Here is an 11984-nt window from a genome sequence, read left to right on the forward strand (position 1 = left end):
TGGGCATCCCTGGTCCCAGCTCTTCCTCTCCTGAGACTCAGCCTCCCCGGAGAGCTGTTGCCACCACAGGCACCCACTGCATTGTCACTGCTCTGGCCAGGCCAGCAGTGGTGACAGGAACTGTCCCTGTTTGCAGGGGGGTACTGATTCCCTCACAGTGCCACAGGGGACAGGATTCGGTGAGCTCCAGTTCCCTTCCAGCGAGGGTGTGTAACTGAGCCCTCAAAGGGCAGAAGTTGCTCTAAGTGTTGTCAAATAATGAGTCATTTCTGATGGAGGTTTGAGGGCGCAGGCGGCGCCAGAACAGGAACCGCCCGGACGCTGCACCACGGCCTCACCAGCAGCGAAATCAGGAAATTGGGCCCTGGCTCTGTTTGGGAGCTACCCTTGAACGTAGTATTTGGCTCTGTGTAGGAAAGAGACCCTCCAGGAGTTCAGAAGACCAAGTTCAGGCTCAGCTGTGAGCTTCCCCTGACATCGCTGACCCCAGCCCCACATGGCTACCGCTGAGGTAAGAGTGAGGTCTGAGAGGCGCTGAGGGCAGACGAGGTGTCCTCCTGTCCACTCTGGCAGCAGGGAAAGATGGGCACGGTGCTGAGCGTGGGGGGCACTGGGGGGAATGCTCGGGTGTCACCGGTTTTCCAGCAGAGCAGCTGTACCTGCCCTTTGCCCGAGTGACACCCAGTGCGGCCGGGTGTTTGTGTTCGGGAGGGGAGTGCATAGCGCGTTGGCTCCATCGTGTCCAGAGGTGCAGCCTCTGCAGGCGGGGTCCCCTCCTGCCACAGTGCTGTCAGGTCTGGAACCTTTTCAGCTGGAGTAACTCTGTGCACTGGGAATAAGCTTGAGCTCTCCAGTCCAGGGTTGGGACAGCTCTACCAACCCCCACTATGTTTCTGTGCTTCTCAACCTCATTGCAATTACTCAGGTTTACCAATACACAAAAGTACAGAACAGCCCCAAAACAAAGAAGGGGGCAAATATCTCCTCTCAGGAATTCTGCCTGCATACTCTGCTTGTGGGAACATTCATTCCAGTGATGGGAACCTCATGGATCAAACACTTCCAAGAACAATGAGCTGTTTTAGGACAAGGCATGCGAATGTCATCGGGAGGGAGGTGATTCACTGCTGTCCCTGCTGGTGCTTAGGGGAGGCACTGGCTGGTGTCCAGGCTCTGCCAGCAGCAGGTGTCCATGGGGCTGTGTGTATCCATCACCCTGAGTCCCAGGGCCAGCTGGGCAGGGGAAAAGCTCTTCCCTTTGGTACTCAAGTGGAGGATCTGTCCCTTCCCACCACCAAATGCTGTCTGCACACAGGGGCAGGACTGACCAAAGAGTAGCTGCTTTTCACCCAAAATTTCTGTCCTGGAGCAGTAGAAAATGAAAGACAGATATCAGAGCTGCCAGCAGCCCTCCTGGCTCAGCCAGACTGTCCCTCCTTGGACCAGAACATATCATGGCAGGAGTACAGAGCCGACTCTGTTCCGAAGCTCTGTGTTCATGAGGTCCTCACCACCCTAGAAGTGATCTGAGCTGCACTCAGTCACATCAGCCTTTGGCTGTGCCTGCTGGGGAACAGTGGCTGCCTTTGCAGCCCCAACTTCACCAAGAAGTGAAGAAGAATGTGTGCTGTGGATGGGCTGCAAGGCAAGCTAACAGTGGCTTCTGGTAGAGACAAAACTGCTGCCTCCTGATACTAGCCTTGTAGCAGCTGCAATTGTCCCTGTTTTGTTGTTGTGGATATGGGATAGCACAATCAAATAGTCCTGGCATCCACACTGCTACAGAGAAGAGTTCATCACCCCCAGTGATGCAGAGCAGTGATTATGACTCACCTTCCAAATGAGCCAAGTCATCTCTGCTCCAAGGAGCTCATTCCACAGCATGGGCAGCAGAGGAGGGGGGATTCTGCCCCTCTGCTTTGATTAGACCCCAGCTGCAGAGCTGCCTCCAGCTCCGAGACCTCCAACAGCAGGAGGATGTGGAGCTGCTGGAGCCAGTGCAGAGGAGAGCACAGAGCTGCTCCAAGGCCTGGAGCCCCTCTGCTCTGGGGACAGGCTGGGAGAGCTGGGGGTGCTCACCTGGAGAGGAGAAGGCTCCAGGGAGAGCTGAGAGCCCCTTGCAGGGCCTAAAGGGGCTCCAGGAGAGCTGGAGAGGGACTGGGGACAAGGGCTGGAGGGACAGGACACAGGGAATGGCTTCCCATGGCCAGAGGGCAGGGATGGATGGGATAATGGGAAGGAATTGTTGACTGTGAGGGTGGGCAGACCATGGCACAGGGTGCCCAGAGCAGCTGTGGCTGCTCCTGGATCCCTGGGAGTGTTCCAGGCCAGATTGGACAGGGCTTAGAGCAGCCTGGGATAGTGGAAATTGTGCCTGCCTGTGGCAGGGAGTTGAATGAGATAGGATTTAAGGTCTGTCCCAAACCACACCATTCCCTGATTCTATGATCCTCCCAAGGAGATGACAGTGGGGATGAAGGACTCCAGGAGGAAAAGACACACAATTTTAAATTGCAAAGCTGTCATATGCATCCCAGCATGACCAGTTGGTGTTAAGGGCAGCATAAGGACATTGTGCAATCATCCCACAGCCAGTGCATGTGACAGTGCCATCTCAGCCCAGGCTGTCCTGTCTGTGTCCCTGCTGCCAGGCAGCCCCCGCATCAGCCCTGCTGCATCCCACATCAGCAGGGCCCCGGCTGGTGCCTCTTGGGGCCCTGGTGACTCAGAGCTCCTGAAAGAGGAGGTGAAAAAGCAAGTTCCTGATAAAAACACATTATTCCCTAACAGCCGTGGTGCTGGGCTCCTGCTGTGCCAGCAGAGCTGGTGGAAGCTGGGGCCCCTCTTTGGTGGCAGAGAGCAGGAGTGCTGGGTCCTGCTCCCATCTGTGTGTGGGACAGGAGTGTCCACAGGATATAGCTGGCACAGGCAGAGTTTGCAGCCTTTTCCTTCATCCCGTGGTGCAAGGCTGTGTGAAGGACAGGAGCTGCACTGGCCAGGGGAGCCTGTGGGACAGCAGCAGTGGGCTGGGACAAGCCAGCCCAGCCCTGTTCCTCCACAGCCCCTTTGGTTTCTTCTGCAGGTGGCAGCAGGAGAGGACAGGGAGTCCTGATACGCTGATGGTTGGCCATGCCTGGGGTGAGCGGGGCTGCACAGGGACACCAGCAATGCCAGCTGACACCGGGGGACGTATGCCCCCAGGACCGAAGTGGGGTGGAAGAGGGCTCATGCCCAGTGCCCCTGGTTCCCAGCCAGGGTTTCAGATGGTCCTTGGGGCTGACCCTGGTGCCTGTGGGAAGCAGAGGGGCCCGGCTCTCGCTGCCGCTACTGACGCTGCTTTCTCCTTGCAGAAGCACTGGCCCCCCGGGACACAGTGTGTCACCAAGCATGACCACACCAAGCCCAAGCCCCGGGAGCTGGCCTTCCGCAAGGGTGACATGGTCACCATCATCGAGGCCGTGGAGGTGAGGCCTACGGTACACCTGAGCCGAGAGGGCATGGATGGAATGGGACTCCAGTGCCATCAGCTCAGCTGCCAGACCCAGTCCCTTCCTTCCCAGAGGGATTTCCCCTTCCTTCCCTTGCTCTGACACCCTCTTGTCCGCAGGGCAAAGGCTGGTACCGTGCCAGGCACAACGAGACAGGGCAGGAGGGACTGCTGGCAGCCAGCGCACTGCGGGAGCGTGGGGCCATCCGCGCCGACCCCAAACTCAGCCTGATGCCGTGAGTACAGCTGGGATGACTGGGGGGGGGACCCCGGGGACCCAGCTGAGCCCCTGGCAGCTGCAACAGCAGATGAGTCCAGCCCCGCCATCCATGTTTTGAGTGGGCAGCTGGCGGCAGCATCCTGTAGCCATGCCCTGGTGATGGAGCGATCTGCTGGGTACAAAAGCCAGTATCTGGCTTTAAGGAACCCTAGTTGTGCCCACCCAGCTTGGATGGACCCCATGGAGAGGGGTTTCCTGCAGTAGGGTGTGTGTAGTTTTGGCAGGGGCTCTGCTTTCCCCATCTTGCTGCTGCCCCTGGAGGAAGCCGCCTGTCTCAGCTCCCCCTCCAATGCCCCTCTCTTCAGCTGGTTCCACGGGAAGATCTCAGGGACGGAGGCAGTGCAGGAGCTGCAGCCCCCTGAGGACGGGCTGTTCCTGGTGCGTGAGTCTGTCCGGCACCCCGGTGATTACGTGCTGTGCGTGAGCTTTGGCAAGGAGGTGATCCACTACCGTGTGGTGCACGAGGAAAACACACTCAGCATCGACAGCCAGCAATACTTCTCCAACCTCATTGACATGATTGAGGTGAGACACCCCAGGCAGAGGGTCCCACCAGTGTCAGAGTAGGGCAAGGGCCTCATGGGGTCACACAGAGGCAGGTCTTTGTCCTGTTCTGTGTGGTTTTCATTGGTGTTTCTTACCTCATGTAATTCTCTATCCCCTTCAAAGGCTGGTAGCTCCCACTCAGTTTGGGGTGCAGTGAGTGGATCTGAGATATCCCAAGGATGTCTCTGCAAACCATCTGTGCCAGGCTGCAGTCCCAGTCCTTGGCCAAGGGCCCTATCCCTGCTTATTCAGTGCTTCACACAGCAGGAAGACCCTGGTGACCTCTGCTTTCCCTGGACTTTGAGGCATTTTGCTGTGTCTCCCTCCACTCAAAGCACCCTCTCTCCTGCAGACCCCACACGACTCCCTGGCTGTTGTGTGAACTCTTGCCCTTCCAGTGAGTTTTTCCTGCTGGTCCATCTCTCACCCTGTCTCCTCTCCAGGGAGTTGCATTCTCGTGTTCTGCTTTTAGACACAACTTTTGGGTGGCTCTTTTTCCTTCTCAGCTGCCCCAGCCCCAATGTAAAACTCCAAAGGCTGTTGTGTCCCATCCCATCTTGTCCCATCTTGTCCCATCCTGTCCCATCATGTCCCATCCTGTCCCATCCTGTCTGGCTGCTTCTGCTCCATCACCTCTGCAAATTGCCCTCCACTGCTGCTGGAGGTTCAACCACACCTGTAGCATCCCATATCCCCTGTGGTCCATCATGGTGTTCCTCTGGTTGTCCCCAGAGGGGAACAAGAGACATGGGCTGCCCTCAAGGGTGATGATGGTGCAGTCTCGTGGAGCATGGCAAAGCTGTTCCCTGCACTCACACCCTGAGCCTGAGAGTAAGAGCTGGCATCACCTCCATCTGTTCATCCCTTGGCAGCATTACATGAAGGAGCAGGGAGCTATCTGCACCAAGCTGGTGAAGCCTAAACCAAAATCTGGGATGAAGTCAGCTGAGGAGGAATTGGCCAAAGGTAGGGGATGGTGGGAGGGGGCTGTGGTCTGCATTTTAGGGACAAGGCCCCACTGGTGGCCCCTGCTAACCTGCCCTTGTGCCCATGCCCAGCTGGATGGTTGCTGAACCTGAAGCACCTCACACTGGGAGACCGCATAGGGCAAGGCGAGTTTGGAGGTAGGTGAGAGGATGGGGCTGGGTGTTCCCCAGGTGCAGCTTTCCCAGATGTCACTGCCTGATCCCCCCTCCACATCTCATGGCATGGGGGGCTCAGCCTGGGGGTGCAGGAGGCTGGGTGTGGGGCTCAGCCTGACTCTCCCATGCTCTCCCAGATGTCCTGCAGGGAGAGTACATGGGGCAGAGGGTGGCTGTGAAGAACATCAAGTGCGATGTGACTGCCCAGGCCTTCCTCGCTGAAACAGCTGCCATGACGTGAGTGCTCCATGGAGGTGTGGCCTGACCCTGCCCATGGCCTGGGATGAAAACACACCTCCTTGACTTGGATACTCTCCATTCCAGGAAGGTCCGGCACAAAAACCTTGTGTGCTTGCTGGGAGTGATCCTGCACAATGGCCTCTACATTGTCATGGAGTTCATGAGCAAGGTGAGAGCACCTGGCTGCTCCTCAGCCAGTGGGACCCATCACCACTTAGATTTGGGGACAATATCCCTGTCTAGGGGCTGAGTCATCACAGATGCCAGGTACTGTAGCACCTGCAGAGGGCAAAGTCTCCTGGCAGCCCCATCCTGTTGGTCCTGACTCATCCTTCTCTGTCAGGGCAACCTGGTGAACTTCCTGCGTACACGGGGCCGGGCACTTGTCCCAACTCAGCAGCTCCTCCTGTTCGCCCTGTAAGTCCCTCTCTCCTCCAGGCTGGGATCCAGGGCTCTGCATCTCCCTATGCAGCCCCAGGGAACACATGGTGACATGGCTCTGTCTCACTCGGTTGTGGCAGGGATGTGGCTCAAGGCATGGACTACCTTGAGTCCAAGAAGTTGGTGCACCGGGACCTGGCTGCCCGCAACATCCTCATCTCCGAGGAGAACGTGGCCAAAGTGAGCGACTTCGGCTTGGCCCGAGTCAACCCCAAGGGTGCAGATGCCACCTTGCTTCCTGTGAAGTGGACAGCACCAGAGGCCCTGAAACACAATGTGAGTGACAGTGAAAGGGAAATGGCTGTCCAGGGACTCCTTCCAAGGCATCTCATTCCCTTGGGTTGCCCCTGCTTGTTCCCATTCCCACTGACCCATCCCTGCTCCACCATGGCCTCTGGCACAGTCAGCCCTGCATCTCCCTAAATTCTGTTTCTGTCCTGAGCAGGCCTGCAGTGGGAATTGTGGCAAGATGATGGGACTGGAGGGTATTCATACCCTGGGGAGCTGAGGGGGGCGGGGGCTGTCACTGTCCTCTGTCTTGTCCTCGGAAAGCAATGGGGACCCAGCGCAGCCCTCAGCTGGCTTCAGCCTCCCCCTCTCCTGCTGCCACAGAAATTTTCCTCCAAGTCGGATGTGTGGAGCTACGGCATCCTCCTGTGGGAAACCTTTTCCTTTGGAAGGGCACCCTACCCGAAGCTGGTGAGCACTGTGCCAGGGAACACCACAGGTTACACCCCACTGGCACTGATGGGACAGGGACATGCCCACTGATCCCTGACCAGAGCAGGGAAGGGGGTTGCCAGCTGGCTTCTCCATCCTGGCAGGCCCTGAAGGAGGTGACAGAGCTGCTGGAGCAGGGGTACCGCATGGACCCGCCCGAGGGCTGCCCACCCACCGTCTATGCCCTGATGAAGAGCTGCTGGGAGTTGGAGCCAGGCAAGCGCCCATCCTTCAAGAAACTCACAGAGAAGCTGCAGAAGGAGCTGAAGCACCTGAGGGACATTTAACTCCCATCCTGCTACCAGGACCCAGGACCTGAAGCCCCTAGACTCTCCAGGGTTGGGAGCGGTAGGGCAATAAGGGCCAGAACCAGGATGGCCTGTGGTGCTGCTCTCTCCCTGAGGAGATGGAGCAGTAGCCTCCCTCCATCCCAGCATGGTCCTTCTACCCTCCACACAGCCCAGAGAAGGTTGCCATGGGATTGAGCTCCCCTGACCCACCAGAGTGGGGAGCACAGATCCCAAGGGAGCCACGCTCACACCCCTGGTGCTCAGCCCCAGGAGCGGATGCTGCATGTGGGGTCCCTTCAAACTGCAACTCCCAGTGATGGGAGACAGGACTGGACATCTCACAGGAGGATGAGACCCCACCCTGACTCAGCCCTGCCTCAGCACCCAGCCCCACACGGGGATGCTGGCGCAGTCAGCTAAACCACATGGATTTGGACTTTTTGATTAAACCAAAGAAATTAGTTCAACAGCATCTTTAAGCCTCTGGGGTGTAATTAGACCTATCTGTCACTTGGGGCCTGACAAAGCCCAGTGAAAGGCTTTGGGGGGGGCCAGGAGCTCTGGCCCTCGGAGTCCCCTATGCCATCCATCCCCTCTCCCATCGGGGCTCTGTGCAGCAGGGGATTATGCTTTAATCAGAGGCTGTATGGGAATTGCTTTCATATAGATTATGGGCACGGGGCACATCCCCAGCAGTGGGGAGCCCCCAGCCCTGCAGGCTCCCAAGCAATCTCGAGTGTCAGTGGAGCAGGGATTAGCGGGGGCACCAGGCTGCCGCGCGGGTGGGTGCACGCCCGCCGCTGCCTCATCTGCTGCCAGTCCTTTGACCCTCGATTGGGTTTTTTCGGCTAATCCTCTTGTGTCTCCTCTGTGCTGACTTCCTGAACCCCTAGTCCCCCTGTGTGTGTGGTTCTGGGTGCCCACAGCGTGGGGCTCTCCCCAGGACTTGCCCCAGTCTCTTGGGTGCTGCCCAAATTTGGGACCCCTGTAATGGGGGTATTTCAGCCTGACCCAGTGTGTGCTGCAGTTCAACGACTCTTTCCACCTCCCCATCACTCAGGATGCAAGTGCTGATGTGGCAGCACCTGCTGTCCCCCTGCACTGCCACTGTCCCCTGCAAGCACCCTTGGGTGCAGCGAAGGGAAGGTCTTTCCACCCTGGCTGTGGCTTCCCCTCCTAATGCCTTAATCCACACCTGATCCGCAGTGCCCCTGGGGCTGGTCCCGCTGACCTTGCAGCCACTGGGACCCAGTGGGCACCTTGGGGCAAGAGCTGCCACCACCACCCACCATGGCCTCCTTCTTCATGGCTGCCCTGAAGAGCTTCCAGGGGGCCAAGGATGAGTCACCCAAGGGGGCCCCCAAGGATGACAAGGCAGCGGCACTGCCCAACGGCATGGCTCGCGAGGAGTTTGAGGAGTACCAGCGGCAGCTGCTGGAGGAGAAGTAAGGCTTTGCGCGGTCTTGGAGGGTCACTAGGGTCCCCCAACACACCAGAATCAGGATCCCACCTGCTGTGGGCTTTCCCCAGGGTGGCACAGGACAGAGACAGGGAGGCAGCTAGGGCAAGAGACAGCGCAGAGCAGCTGCCCTTCAGTGTCTATCTCCCACAGCATGGGAGATCCATGGAGGGGCTGGCACAGGGCTGTGACAGCACCTTTGTACACCACAGGTGACAAGGGGAACCCCCAAGTGTCAGAGCCCCAGGATGGTTCCAGCCCAGCACCCTTGGAGCCAAGAGACGGGGGTCAGCATGGGATTGGATTAAGGTCCCACCTCCCCAGGCCTGGGTGTTTTGGGAACCCAGCACCAGGGAGATGAGAGGCTGCAGGAGGAGTGAGTCCCTGCAATGGGCACTTTCATCAAGCACCTCTGAATCTAGGTGCTGAGCCAGGGGGACAGGATGTGGCTCCTGCTCTGAGATCCCCACTTTAACCCTCTTGTGGGTCTCAGACCTTCTCCCTCCTTTCTTAGACCTGCTTTGCAGGAGGACCAGGGTGATGTCGGGGTGGTCCTGGGGAGCTCGGTGAGGTGGGGGTGATTGTGTGGCACTTGCTGCAGGATCGAGCGGGACAAGGTGTTTGCACAGAGGAAGGCAGAACGGGCCACGGTGCGGATGCACCTGCGGGACAAGTACCACCTGGCCCAGGTAAGAACCAGCCTGTCTGCACACCTGGGGGGTTCCCCTTGACCCCACATCACCCGGAACAGCCCCAGGCTCACGGCTGTCGCGCTCCCCTGGATGGGAGGGATTCCTGAAGAGGGCAGCAGACGGCCACTGTCTCTATCTGACCATTAGCCGCCCACTGGCCATCCAGCTTCCCAGTCTGGCACTGGACAGTCCTGGAATCCTGCCATGTCCCCAGTGCCTCTTCTCTGTCCCCCGCTCCACCATGGTAGGCACCCTGTCTGTCCCCACCCAACACCTTCTCCCACCCGCGTTTAGGACGAGAGGGATGGGGCCCAGGTGCACGTGGCCGGAGGTGTGGTGGAGCTGCCGCAGGACTTGGCAGCAATGGTGCACAGCGAGGAGGAGGAGGAGGATGGCAGCACCGGGGCCTTCACCTTCCTGGCAAAGCTGCGAGAGGTGGAGCTGCCGGCGCTGCGGAACCGCGCGTTGGGCGGCGTGGACCAGGTGAAGGAGAAGTGCGCCCTGATGTAGCACCACTGCCCGCCCCGCGACAGGTGACACCGCAGCCCGTGTCCCCGGGAGCCACAGAATGCGGAGGCTCTGGGGGCCTCTCCTCGGAGTGCGGGTGCCGATACACGTTAGGCGTGAGTTTTCTTCCCCAAACCATTCCCCGTTGCTTTCCCAGGGTGTGCAGGGGTGCAGAATGCCCGGGTCCCCTCCAGCCGTCATGGTCAGGTCCCTCTCGTGGTGCTCCTGGTGTGAGCCCCCATATGAGGCAGGCCCCAGACACTGTTAACCCCCTCACCAGCCCTGGCACCGTGCACCATTTGGCTCAATAAATACAGCATTTGCCGGCACCGTTCTGCTGGTCCTGCCCTATCCCGCACCCACGCAATCGTTGTCTTGGTCAGTGAGGGGATGTGATGACTGCACTGGAGCCGGGCTGCCCCATGTCCCCTGAGCCACCAACCAGCCCAGGACTCTTGGCCAATGGGTCCATCCCCCGCCTCTGCAGCAGCCCCCCACTGGGACCCAGTGACCACCCTGGCTATCCCTTGGGGACAGCACCGGGAGGGAGTGTGGAGCATCCCGTGCTTGAGCATCCCCCGGCCGTGCAGGCAGCGGGGGCCTCCCTTTGGCTGGGCCAGGGTGCCCGGCTGCCTCTGGCCCCTCCAGGGACTCTGTCCTGGGTGCTTGGCAGCAGCGCTGACTTAAATGCCGCCGCGCCGGAAGGCCGGGGGCTGTTGAGATCACTAATACCTGCCTATTTTAGCGAGGTCTAATCTTCCTGAGTCCCCTGTCCCCGAGGACTAAGCTCGCTGAACCCGTGTGAAATGTACGGCCAGTGCTGGCCCCAGCGGCACCTCCCGCCGGAGCCGGAGCCGCCGGGAATCACGCTGTGTGTGCATGAAAGGAAGGACGCGCTGAGCCGCCTCCGTCCTCCCCACGCCGCTGCCATCTGCTCCGGAAAGGCTGCGGGGACAGGCCTGCCCGGGCTGCCCACGGCCGCGGCGGCCGGGCCGGGAGGGGGAGGCCGAATCCAGCGCAGGTGGGCTGGGAGCTGTGTCCCCGAGCTCAGCGCTGTCACCAGAGCCAGCGGGCTCAGCCGCCGCTGAGGAGCTGGAGCACACGGAGCAGGAGGTCTCTGGATGCACGAGGTGCTCAGTTCCCCCCCGGAACTCCTCCGGGTACTAGTCCAGGGGCTGGCGGCTGCTGGAGCATCCCAGGGAGTGTGAGACAGGCTCAGGTGGGCCTGACAAGGGGGAGCCTCCTGATGTTTGGTGGCCCCACTGTCCCTGCTGTCCGCATCATCCCTGATGTCTCTGCCATCATTCCCATCGCCGCTGACCAGCTTTTCTTCAGAATTTAGGAACTTATGTCCCTGACAGGGTGATAATACCTGTGGCACCCAGCACAATGCTGATCCCACCCCACATCTCTGCTCTCCCAAGGGCTGGGCTCACCACCAGCTGCCAGCTGCTGGGATGGCACTGAGGTCCCCAACGAGCTCCGTGACCACCACCTCAGTCCTCCATCCCCGCTCCACATCAGGGCCCCATCCTGCCCTGATGGGCAGCCCTCTACCAGTGTTCCAAGTGGGGCTGCATGGGGGCTCCCAGCACCAGCTGGGATTCGGGTCAGGACCCTCCACCAGGTCTCCTTGGCTAATCGTCCTGCCCACCCCCCCGCCCTCCCCATGCTGCCACCTGCCTCCCGCTCAGCACCCTTTTGGGTCACCCCTGCTGCCTCCCCGCCTGCCCAAGGCCTCTTAATGAACTAAAAAAGTGATAAATCCCTGGCCGAGCTGGTCACGTGAGGCCGGTGGCCCCCGGCCGTCCCCCGGGCCGACCCCCGCCTCCGGCCCCACCACCCCGGTAAGCTGACGCAGCGTCTCTAAGCGTTAGCAGCTTTTCGCGCTAATAGGATTAGGGAGGTTTAAAACTGTCATTTGAGTGAACTAAACCCCCTGATACTCTGCATTGCACCTTCTTAACCAATTTGCCTTCAATTAGGGTAATTGGGAAACTAGCAAAGAAGTATAGCATTAATATTTTAAAGTGATGAAGCGATTACGGGCCTCGGACAAGGAAGCAAATCAATTTGCTATCTGCTCCTAAAAGGCAATTATAATCATTTGGCAAATCAGCCTGCTGCCTCCCCCCGGGCAAGGCAACACCTTGCGGTGGCCGCAGGGCCAGCACGGCACA

The 11984-nt window shown here is 59.4% G+C and overlaps 2 protein-coding genes across 3 annotated transcripts; both read left to right on the forward strand.

Annotated features, from left to right (window-relative positions):
* Window positions 1-303: 303 nt before the first annotated feature.
* MATK (megakaryocyte-associated tyrosine kinase) lies at window positions 304-7609 on the forward strand. Of its 2 annotated transcripts, XM_063404954.1 has the most exons (13): window positions 304-511; window positions 3083-3138; window positions 3351-3464; window positions 3608-3723; window positions 4073-4292; window positions 5186-5279; window positions 5372-5437; window positions 5593-5692; window positions 5780-5864; window positions 6039-6112; window positions 6217-6412; window positions 6749-6835; window positions 6961-7609. In XM_063404954.1, the coding sequence occupies exons 2-13, from the start codon at window positions 3130-3132 to the stop codon at window positions 7141-7143; spliced, it is 1344 nt and encodes a 447-aa protein (XP_063261024.1). In that variant the 5' UTR covers window positions 304-511; window positions 3083-3129; the 3' UTR covers window positions 7144-7609. The 2 variants fall into 2 exon arrangements, with proteins under 2 accessions (XP_063261024.1, XP_063261023.1); XM_063404953.1 differs by lacking the exon at window positions 3083-3138.
* An 827-nt stretch (window positions 7610-8436) lies between these two features.
* LOC134554409 (complexin-3-like) lies at window positions 8437-10125 on the forward strand. Its single transcript, XM_063404955.1, has 3 exons — window positions 8437-8591; window positions 9207-9294; window positions 9592-10125. The coding sequence occupies exons 1-3, from the start codon at window positions 8437-8439 to the stop codon at window positions 9805-9807; spliced, it is 459 nt and encodes a 152-aa protein (XP_063261025.1). The 3' UTR covers window positions 9808-10125.
* The last annotated feature ends 1859 nt before the right edge of the window (window positions 10126-11984 follow it).

The sequence above is a fragment of the Prinia subflava genome, chromosome 8 (genome assembly GCF_021018805.1).
Source record: "Prinia subflava isolate CZ2003 ecotype Zambia chromosome 8, Cam_Psub_1.2, whole genome shotgun sequence".
NCBI lineage: Eukaryota > Metazoa > Chordata > Aves > Passeriformes > Cisticolidae > Prinia > Prinia subflava.